The sequence below is a fragment of the Fundulus heteroclitus genome, chromosome 4 (genome assembly GCF_011125445.2).
Source record: "Fundulus heteroclitus isolate FHET01 chromosome 4, MU-UCD_Fhet_4.1, whole genome shotgun sequence".
Classification (NCBI taxonomy): domain Eukaryota; kingdom Metazoa; phylum Chordata; class Actinopteri; order Cyprinodontiformes; family Fundulidae; genus Fundulus; species Fundulus heteroclitus.
Genome location: NC_046364.1, coordinates 224229 through 235661, shown reverse-complemented (window position 1 = coordinate 235661; position 11433 = coordinate 224229). Strand labels below are relative to the sequence as shown.

At 46.4% G+C, this 11433-nt stretch overlaps 1 protein-coding gene across 3 annotated transcripts; it reads left to right on the top strand.

The window, feature by feature from the left end:
* Window positions 1-3140: 3140 nt before the first annotated feature.
* tppp3 (tubulin polymerization-promoting protein family member 3) lies at window positions 3141-11222 on the top strand. Of its 3 annotated transcripts, none has more exons than XM_012854837.3 (4): window positions 3141-3266; window positions 9041-9236; window positions 9506-9659; window positions 10119-11222. In XM_012854837.3, the coding sequence occupies exons 2-4, from the start codon at window positions 9049-9051 to the stop codon at window positions 10311-10313; spliced, it is 537 nt and encodes a 178-aa protein (XP_012710291.1). In that variant the 5' UTR covers window positions 3141-3266; window positions 9041-9048; the 3' UTR covers window positions 10314-11222. The 3 variants fall into 3 exon arrangements, with proteins under 3 accessions (XP_012710291.1, XP_021167581.1, XP_021167579.1); XM_021311906.2 differs by having other exon boundaries at window positions 3142-3266; window positions 9038-9236; XM_021311904.2 differs by lacking the exon at window positions 3141-3266 and adding an exon at window positions 3278-3369 and having other exon boundaries at window positions 9038-9236.
* Window positions 11223-11433: the final 211 nt, after the last annotated feature.

The window sequence follows — 11433 nt, the reverse complement described above, 5'->3', positions numbered from 1 at the left end:
CGCATTCAACAGAACCAGAGAAGAAACATTAAAGAAGAGCAAATGTTCTTTGATCTGCTGTAAAAGGCAACCAGCTGTTTCTGCTCAGGTTTCAGAGGAGCTGCCCCACCTGCTTTAGTTCTGCTTCTGGGAGTCCACAGGTGTGTGAAGACCTGGGCGGTTCATACCTGGCCAGCAGCTCACTAACCTAAGAATCCACAGAATCTGAGCATGCCAGGTGCCAGGCTGTGATCACAAACAAGGAGTTTGACTTTGCAGCCATGAAAAAGCAGGCAGACACGTCACTAATGAGGGAAGCAGGTGAGAACATGGGCAGGAGAGAGTGGTGCTTCTCCTGAAGTCCTCCATCATCTCCACAGTCCTTAGCGGGTTTATCTCCAGGTGGTTCTGGGTGGACCAGCTGATCCTCCTCCTGTCTGAATGCAGACTCATCAGCTTCCTGGATCAGAACATGGACGGTGGAGCCGTCTGCAAACTTCAGCAGTTCCACAGAGAAGAGGGGGGGGGGGGGGGGGGGGGGGGTGTCACCCCTGGGGGACGCTGGTGTTCCAGGGTGGGAGGAGATGCTGCCCAGCCTCACCGGCTGCTGGTGGTCAGTCAGGAAGCTGCTGATCTACCTACAGGTGGAATAAAGGGCTTCCTGTTTGGACAGGAGCTGCTTTTCAGAAAGCTAACTTTGTAAAATAGAAAAAACTGGAAAGATGAACGTCAAAATGAACATTTTGCTATTAGTCTGAGTTTTACAGAAACATTTATTTGGGGTTAGCTGGGTCTGCATGGGTCCGTAAATCTCTGCTGCTTCTAATGTTCACAGTTTGACTCCTGAGAGGATCTTTATCTTAATGTTGATAGATCTTCTGTGTGAGACTCCTAGCGTCTCCTGTGAAGCTCACCGGGTTCTTTACCCAGCAGCTCTCCCTGTGGTTTACTCTGAGTCAGGGGGAACGTGCATGTTGCCTAACATGGCTGCTGGAGCAGAGTCTGGGTCAGACCTTCTCACCTGACAGATCTTTGCTGCTCAGACGTTCTCCTCCAATGGAGGCCTAAAGGACGGCTAAAAGATGCTGCATCTTCTCCTCAGCTGGATAAAAGCAAATACACAATGAGGGGGGGGGGGGGTTGTCTAATGTCTCCTATGCTCACATGACTGTCCTCCTGGTTGTTCTGGAGACGTTGGACAACACGGTGCCATTAGACACCGACAGCTGCTTCCTGCTGCAGCCAAGCTCTCAGCTGTTGTTCTCCGTCCCCCTGGAAACAAAATGATGAGGTCACACCTCTGGCTGGCTTTGTAGCTCATGTTTATTTATGGTGTGGTCCTGCCAGGCTTCATCTCCACCACGTTTATTTATGGTGTGGTCCTGCAGGGCTTCATCTCCACCACGTTTATTTATGGTGTGGTCCTGCCAGGCTTCATCTCCACCACGTTTATTTATGGTGTGGTCCTGCCAGGCTTCATCTCCACCATGTTCATTTATGGTGTGGTCCTACCAGGCTTCATCTCCACCACGTTTATTTATGGTGTGGTCCTGCCAGGCTTCATCTCCACCACGTTCATTTGTGGTGTGGTCCTGCCAGGCTTCCTCTCCACCACGTTCAGGCCTGAGAAGGAGGACAACCCCACGGTTGTGCAGCTTTGGTCATGGTGGTAGCGGTCTTAGGCGTTGTTCATGCTGACCACTGAGCCAGCTTCAGGGAGGACTTTCCGTCTGACACGTTTATCTGAGCTGGTTCCTCAGACCTTCTCTGGGTCCAGTTAACCTTCAGTTGGCCATGCAGCACTGGACTGGCGCTGAGGATGGTCCAGATGCTGTCCATCACCAAGCTCAGTCATGAAGACCCACTGCACCTGGTCTTCTGGGACATCACTGGACCCCATGTTCCTCCTCAGCAAACTCCTCTAGAACGTGTTTTCAACTACCAGAACCGGCTGGTGGACCACCGTGTTCTGGTCCTAAAGTTTCAACCATCCAAGAGTTGTTGAGGAACAGCAGCGCTCGCTGATGTCTCACTTTCTGTCCTGGTTGTCCAAGAATGACGAACGTCTGCCGATTGCTTCATGGAACCTCTGCTCACCTGAGAGGGCCAGGTCCTTTATGCCTTTGCCCAGGTGAACTTGCAGGAACGGGGAACCTGGAGTTCTGGTACCAGAGGGAACTCCACCTTGAAGATGGAGACAATCAGACTGACGCTCTCGGCCGGTTCCTGAGTCTCAGTGACAGCAGGAGCTAGCTAAGATGTCCCGGAGGTCTCACTGTGTTGGTTAGCTGCTTCCTTCATTAGCTAGTAATGTTGCTGATTGATTGATTGATGGATTGATTGATTGGTTGATTGATTGATGGATTGATTGATTGATGGATTGATGGATTGATTGATTGATTGGTTGGTTGGTTGATTGGTTGATTGATTGATTGATTGATTGATTGATTGATTGATTGATTGATTGATTGCTGGGTGTGATGTGGAAGTTGCTTGTCATGGTTTAGCTGAAACGTCTTCTCCTCCACTGATGTGTTTGTCAGTCAGGAGTCCTGAGTGGAAGTGGACCGCCGGCGTTATGGCGACAGAAACACAAACAGCAGCAGCTGTGGGAAGCGGCTGCGACCAGGAAGTGTCTGGCAGGAAGTCCGTGAGCTTCCTTTTCCTTCTGAGCAGCAGCTGCTTCTGTAGGTGATGGATGATCCTGGATCTTTGGTTTGCTTCTCATCATCAGACCTGAACATCTCACAGCATCTGTCCGTCCTCAGCGCGTAACGAGGAGTCCTCCACTGGTCCTTGGTTTCAGCCTGCCGCTGCCAGGACCTCTGAGCGTCTTCTGACATCAGAGACGTGACGTCATGTTTCCACCGTTTCATGGCTTTGTGTCGGCGCTGTCAGAAACACGCTGTGACCTCATCAACGGTGTGAGCCAGTGAGTGCTCAGCATCTCTTCCTGTTTGTGCTGGAGGTGTTCCTGCTGTTGTTGGTAGATGTTTGTGAAACGACTCCAGAGGAACATTTTTGGTCTCACACTGAAGCCTGCAGCGTTTGACCTCCAACCTGCAGCTCTGGCAGCTGGCCGGCTTCATCCTCCTCTTCCTCCCCCTCTGCCTAGCGGCCCCTCCCCTGTGTGGGACAGGCTGTCGCCAAGGCGACGAGGTAAACAGATGATAACAAGCGTTTCAGAGCGGCGCCGAGGACCAGAGGAGAGACGGAGACAGGCGCAGGAGGACGGACAGGTAGGACGCTGCAGGACGTGAGACATCTGGAGGAAAAAGAGAGTTCAGGTGGGGACTCGGCTGCAGAAGTTTTATGAAGAAACTTTATTTTTAATTCTGATGGTTTTAGCTTCCAGTGTATTCCTGGTGGACCTGCTGGTTCTGGTTCACGGTGAGCAGTTCACTGACTTTCTGCTTCAGTTTGGTGCAATTAGCTGCTTTTGTGCTGCAGAGAGAGCTGCATTTAGATTCTGAGGATTTCATAGACTATTGATGACTTTTCTTCAGCTAAATCTGATGAAATTAGATTATATTATTATTATATTAAAAATGATTCTGTTTCTATTCAGGCTAGGCTTTAACCCGGGCTAAATCCTAGCCTGGAAGATGGGCTAGTTTAAGATAGATAACCATGCTACTACTTTCCATCTCTACCTCCAAATTCACACTATAGGTTAGTTTGTAGAACTGCAGAGCAGAGAAATCATGAATGTGGTTCTAGGACCCATGCATCTGTTAACCTGCATTATTAACTCCGGTTAATCTGAGTTCTGTGTAGTTCTGCTGCACTTGGTCCAGGATGAGGCAGACAGGTTCTAACCAGCGGTTCTCAGAGAACTTCCCATATTTGTGCCTGATGGTTATTTTTTGATTCAGTGCTGGCAGAGAGATCATGAAGGTTAAAACCAACGACCTCATTTCTGAGATCTCGATCAGTGTTGCAAAGATTACATTTGGTGAAAAAAGGGAACTTCTTTCTGCATCGAGTCTTCCTCTGTTTGAGACAAACAGGTCCAGTTGCCTCTAATTTAAATCTGTTTGCTGATACAGTAAGATTGTTATTCACGCTGGCGGTAATGACACCCGGTCACGCCGATCAGAGGTCACTAAAGTTGGTGTTGCTTCGGTTTGTGAGTTTGCTAAAACTATGTGGGACTCTGTAATTTTCTCTGGTCCCCTGCCTGATCTGACCAGTGATGACATGTTTAGCCGCATGTCATCATTCAACCGCTGGTTGTCTAGGTGGTGTCATGAAAACGACGTGGGCTACATTGATAACTGGAGAACTTTCTGGGGAAAACCTGGTCTGATCCGGAGAGACGGCATCCATCCTACTTTGGAGGGTGCAGCTCTTCTTTCTAGAAATCTGGCCGGATTTATTAGTTCTCCTAAATGCTGACAACCCAGGGTCCAGACCAGGAAGCAGAGCCGTAGTTTAACACACCTCTCTGCAGCTTCTGTACTGTTACCCACCCATTATCCTATTGAGACGGTGTCTTTCCCACGGCCAAAACTTAACAGATCAAAAACTGATCTAAAAGGAACAAATCATAAAAACCTAATAAAAATCAATACGGTTCACCTTGAACCTAAAAATAAAATAATAAAATGTGGTCTATTAAATATAAGGTCTCTCCCTCCAAAGACTTTGTTAGTTAACGAATTGATTTCTGATAATCAGATTGATTTGTTTTGTCTCACAGAAACCTGGCTACAAGAGGACTACGTTAGTATAAATGAGTCAACTTCCTCCAATTATTCAAATTTCCACATTCCCAGATCTGTGGGAAGAGGAGGAGGAGTGGCAACCATCTTTCAGTCTGATTTATTAATTAGTCCCAGGCCAATTAATAACTACAGTTCTTTTGAACATTTAACCCTCAGTTTCCCTCATCCAAACTGCAAAGCAATAAAACCTCTTCTGTTTGTTGTTTTGTATCGTCCACCAGGTGTCAGCCAAGTTATTTAAGGAGGTGTTCCCTTTGATTAATGTCCCGTTTTAGACATGACTAATCTATCCTTAGTGAACGGATCAGACCCACAGGCTTTTTAGGTATATGTTATTAAACCTTTACTTAAAGGAGCAATGATTAGTGATGGCACCCAGCCACTGACCATTTATCTCTGCTGTGGGGCAGACTGACAGAAACTACACTGTAGCCCACCTCCTGCTGCTGGTGGTCCTCTGACTACCAGCAGCAGGAGGGGGGTGAAGTTCTTCTCCAAAGACACGATGGCTGCGACGGTCGGAGTGGGGATTCAACTGGAAACCCAGCAGTTGTAGGACAAACTTCTAGCTCCTGCACCACCGTCGCCCCTGAAGGCTTTTAACAGCATTTTGTGGACTTTCTAACGACGCTGCGACAGTTTGTGGGAGAGGAGAAGAGCGAATCTGTGAAGCTGCCACTGGGACAGTGAGGTTTGGCCCACCTGACACCTTCTGCTCTGACACAGCATCAGCATCACGAGGGGAATTCAATGTTATTTATGTAGCGCCAATTCACGACACGTCATCTCAAGCCTCGTTACTTAATTTAAGTAATTTAAGTAAATTAATTTAAGTTAATTCAGCCAGATCCTCCAGCTTGGCTCAGAGGTTCTCAGAAACCCAGCAGGTAGCATCCAGTCACTGACCTGCAGCATCACTCCTGGAGGAACCTGGAGACACAGAGGACAGCTGATGGCTTTGCAGCAATCCCTCATACAGAGCATGCATGTAGCGACAGTGGAGAGGAAAACCTCCAGCAGAACCAACAGGAAGGTTTCTGGTTGGGGACTCTGGTACCCTGAACCTCCAGCTGCATGCATCTCAGCAGCTTGATTCAGATTTTAGATTTTAGTCTATCACGCCTCCTTAAATATGAATGCTGAATTGCTGAATTCAGAAATGTTTATAGCTGAATATAATCTAACTGGTAAAAGGTCCATCAGGGACCATTTACCTGGAACTCTAACTGGGGAGGCGGGGTTGTGCCCCTTTGGGGTGTTTAGCCTTTTTTTATCCAGGAAATCCAGCGCAGGTTCTACAGATAAATGCTGCTAAATGGGACAACAGCACCGTCTGCTGTTTGGTCTGTACCTGCAGTCAGGAGGAGCAAGGGATTCTGGGTAATCCTCAGAGCAATGGCTTCACTGCAGTAACAGAGCTCTGAATGTCTGTGAATGGTTAATAATTCATATAATCCTAATTAATACCCCTTTGATTTTATACTAATGGAGTATAAAACTTAACGTTGCTGTATTTTGTCTCTGATATTAATTGCTGTATATTATCTAGTTTAGGTCTCTCTGTATTTTAATGATTCGTTGGTAACTTAAAAACTACATGCTGATGTGTTCACAGGAAGTGAACCTTTGTTCTGACTGTGTCAGAATAAAACACGTTTATACTGTCGTCAATATTATATAGTTTATATGGAGCAATGTTGGAAAATATCAGTTGTTAGAAACTGTTGTTAATATAAAATACCTGTTACAAAATGTTAAAGGATTCTGGATAATCTCCAGAGCAACAGCATCGATGCATTGGGAGAAAACTAAAGTTACATTTTGGGGTGGGAGCTGGAAATGTCTTATTTCACAACAGAAAAGTTTGAGAACCACTGATTTAAAAATCTAGAAACAAACAAACCAATAAAACAGCAAGAGCCAATCCCAGTGAACTACTGGTGTCCTCATCAGCCAATCACAGCCTCCAGGGGTCACATGGTTTCCCTTGTCCTGGCTGCAGAGGCTCTTCTGTGATGTCAGGAGTTACTGAGTTCACCTGATGGACGGAGCTGTCTCCATCATCAGGAATGTGACACCTTCATACCAAACAGAGACCAGGAGCCTCTTTCTGTGTGTGAGCCTCCCTCTGGTCTCTGATCTCTGCATTGCTCCAGAATTTAACCTGGGACCCTTTAACTCCGCCCACCAACAGCAGTTATTGGCTGGGCCGTTCAGAGTGTTTCTGCACATGCAGGTGAGTCTGAGGTAAATGCACCCGCAGCCAAAGCAGTGCTGTTACTGTGACAACCACTGTTAGGGTTTGCATCGACATGAGAAACCAGTGAGGTCACGTCTCACACACATTCTTACTGAACATTGTGAGGACCGCACATTCACTCCCATTGATGTCATTCTCAACACTTTCCACGGCCCAACCCTGACCAGCCCTGAATCTAACCATTACCATGACGTACAATAACCTTTCAATTCAATTCAAGCGCCAATTCATGAAACATGTCATCTCGAGGCACTTTACAAAGTCAAAATCAATCATATTATACAGATTGGTCAAAAATTTCCTCTTTAAGGAAACCAGTTGATTGCTTCAAAGTCTCTCCAAGCAGCATTCACTCCTGGAGAAGCGTAGAGCCACAGTGGACAGTCGTCTGCATTGTTGATGGCTTTGCAGCAATCCCTCATACTGAGCATGCATGAAGCGACAGTGGAGAGGAAAACTCCCCTTTAACAGGGAGGAGAACCTCCAGCAGAACCAGAACCAGGCTCAGTGGGAACACTCATCTGCCTCCACCCACTGGGGCTTAGAGAAGACAGAGCAGAGACACAGAAAGCTCAGAAGCTCACATTGACCCAGGAGTACTTTCTATGGTAGATGGTAATAGAGGATGATCTGCCTCCCCTGATGATGTCACAGCTAACAGAACGCCAGACCAGGTGTACCTTCTATGAAGAGAAAAATGACAGAGAACAAAAAGTTAAAAGCTGAAATAACAACAAACAATGCAGACTGGAGAGCAGTAGGAGAACTCAGCAGAGAGAGAGAAATAGACCCTGATGTCCTCCAGCAGCCTAAGCCTATAGCAGCATAACTATAGAGGTAGCTCAGGGTAACATGAGCCACTCTGACTAGAAGCTTCGTCACAAAGGAAAGTTTTAAGATTAGTCTTAAAAGTAGACGGGGTGTCTGCCTCACGGACCAAAACTGGGAGTTGGTTCCACAGGAGAGGAGCCTGATAGCTAAAGGATCTGCCTCCCATTCTACTTTTAGAGACTCTAGGAACCAGCAGCAGACCTGCAGTCTGAGAGCGAAGTGCTCTGTTAGGAACATACGGGGTAATCAGAGCTCTGATATATGATGGAGCTTGATTATTAAGGGCTTTATACGTTAGAAGGAGAATTTTAAATTCTATTCTTGATTTAACAGTACATATTATAACCCTCTACCAGCATCAACATGTTCATGCTTATTGGCTAAGTATGATCATTTCATGCACAAAGCTTCTTCTTTAATGACCCCAGAGCTTTGTTATCTGAACCACCCACAGGTAGACTTGCTGCTGTGCTTCAGATCTTCATCCTGCTGCAGAACCTAAGTGAACCTGAGCTAAAGGTCACCAGAATTCATGGTTCCATCAATAACAGCAAGTCTTCCAGGGTCTGAACCACCATGTTGGACTGTAGCTGTGATGTTCTGCAGGAGCCACACCTAAAGGTCCACTTCTGTCTCATCAGCCCACAGAACATTTCCCCAGGAGTCTTGGAGGATCATCAGGATGTTTTTAGTAAATGTGAAATGGGCTTTGTGTTCTGTTGGGTCAGCAGTGGTTCTGGTCTCTTCCATTTCTGCCGCTCAGACCTTAAGTTGAGCAGTGAGGCCTGCAGAGCTTCAGATGATGTTCTGGGTTCTTCTGGAACCTCTTGGATGAGGCGTTGATGAGCCCTATGGGGGGTTCTGGTAGGTGGACCTCTCCTGGGAAGGTTCTCCACTGGTCCATGTTCTCTCCATGTGTGGATCAGGGTTCTGTGGTTCTTTGGAGGCCCAAAGTCTTTCTAGACTGATGGATGTCTGAGACTTTGTTTCTCACCAAGTTCTTGAGATGTACTGTGTTGGTTTTTCAGATCTGCTTCATCGTGTCAGACAGGTTCTGTTTCAGTGGTTTCATGACTGCTGAGCTCTGGCAGTAATTAGTGGCTGGTGAAATTGAACAAAGTGGTTTATCCTAGTTAATCAGGATTTAAGATAAAAGACCAAACTAGTGTTAGCATCACTTTGTTACTGGAAGCCTGATGATTTCACGCACCTCTCACCTGTGTCTCCTCTTGAAATGTAGCAGATATCATCATGGCAGAAGGTTCCGACATGGAGCAGCTTCTCACGGCCTTCAGGAAGTTTTCTGTTTACGGAGACCCGAAGGCAACGGGAAAAGAGCTGAACGGGAAGACGTGGGCAAAACTGTGCAAAGACTGCAGGATCAACGATGGCAAGAACGTCACCAGTACCGATGTGGACATCGTCTTCTCTAAGGTCAAGTGAGTGTGTCTCTACATCACTTCCTTCTTACTGGACTTTAGAGTGGATTTTACTTCATTAGAAAAGAAACTTCATTTTTTGATTTCTTCTGAACCTTCATAACTAAACAACAAAACTCAGATGGATGTTTTATAGTCTGGATTGTGCAGGTTTCTGTCAGGCTGAGTTTAATCTGGAGGCTCTGGACCAGATAAGTTTTAGTGTTCAGTAGCAGAAACAGTTGAAGGTTGTGGGTGGAACAGCTCTGCAGGTTGATCTTGTTTTTCAGACAGAGGACAGCTCGAGTCATCACCTATGAGGAGTTCCAGCGAGCGCTTGAGGAACTGGCTCCAAAGAGGTTTAAAGGCCAAAGTAAGGAGGAGGCGCTGCAGTCCCTTCATAAGCTGGTGGAGGGTGGAGAACCCAGCAGCGTTGGCGTGACGGTGAGATGTTTACCGCTCTGATCGCTCAACCTTCCCCTAATACAGCAACGTTTGCTGCTCCTCACAAAACTTTACAAACTGAACAGAAATCGTCTCATTTTGTTCGACCTCAGGTTTCAGACGCCTTGAACTGATTGGTGTGAATTTTTTTCTGTGGTGACTAAAGTTTCAAATGTCTGGGATAAGAAAATATTCCCCAATTATTAACTGTTTGTTTTAATTGACTTTTTATTTGCAATAATATGTATATATGTGGTTATGACGTCTCAGCCCCTCTTGGAAAAGAGATCTTGACCTGAGTGAGAGCCTAGCAGCTTAAATAACAGTTAAATAAAAATGTTTTGCTTACATTTAACTAGAAGTGAAGAACTTCTTCTAACTTACTGACAGCATTTCTGCCAAGTATCACCTGAGCAGCAAGGAAGCAGATTCACTTTCTGGCCTCTTTATGTCCTTCAGAAAGTGGCCAAGACGGCGACGGTGGACCGCCTGACCGACCCGTCCCGTTACACCGGATCCCACAAGGAGCGCTTTGATGACAGCGGCCGGGGAAAAGGGCGCGAAGGGCGGGAAGAGATCGTGGAGAACACGGGCTACGTGACCGCGTACAAGAACGCCGGGACGTATGACAGCAAAGTGAAGGCTGAGAAGTGAGCCCCTGCTGGAGGCTCAGAGGAAGTGCGCTTCTCCTGCAGCGGCACTTGGACTGGACCAAACCCTGAACTGTGATTGTGTGTTAGTGTAAACGGCACAGAGCTGGAGTCTTAGGAACCGCTCTCAGATCAGATTCTGTCTGGATGAGACAGCAGTGATACCGTAATGAAGACAGAACAGCGCCCCCTATGGCTGGAGACATGTAGCCTGGCCAGCCGGTTGTCCTGCGCATCAGTCTGGTGACGAGCTGGTAGTCGGTTTCAAAGGCGGGACTAACTGGGTCAGCGTCATCAGGTCAGAACCAATCGGATAACTATGGATGTGACGCAAAAATCTCTAAGCAACACAAAGTTTTTTTATCGAGTTTATGGAGATAAACTCTCCAGTGAACAATTTGTTGCCACTTTGTCTAAAAAATCAGAGGATGCCTGGTGAACTCGTCTTCCAAGGCCCCAAGCAAGAAAAATCTCCAAATGTATCTTGACTGTTATGGTAGCAGAAAAGCTCTACTGCATTGTGGGTAATTCTGCCGCTGAGAGTGGCGCATCGTAAAGTCCCGCCTCCCGCGCTGCGATTGGTCCACTGAGTTTTGGGCCGGAGGGAACGGAGCCTCATCAGACTGATTTGCAGTCTGGCTGGCCAGGCTGGGAGCAATCATCATATAAGTGGACTTTAAATTTTGTTCTCATTTCAAAGTATCACATTAGCTAAATCTGCCCAAAGTCCTTTTTATGTTTTCTTCATCCATTTTCTTTAAATGTTCTCTTTAGCACCACCTGCTGATTCAAACAAGGATTGTGAGCTCAAAGTAAAATAAAAAATATTTAGAGCTTCTATGTTGTTTAAAATGATTCCAGATGTTGAACTATCATAGCTGCTTCCTGCAATAAAGCTTTCTAATCACTTTAAGTTTGTTGATCAAAAAACTCAAAGTTTAACGTAAGACGGGTTGTAAAACTCTGAGAGCAGAAGAACTGGCTGCTGTCATTTTGTCACTTTTGATTGATGAAGATTTTATATTTTATCGTATTTTATTGCCATAAAACCTGTGAACACACGAGCAAAAGAAAGTCAACTTCTCCACTGGAGGCAGGTACCAATGAAACAGAGGCTGGACTTC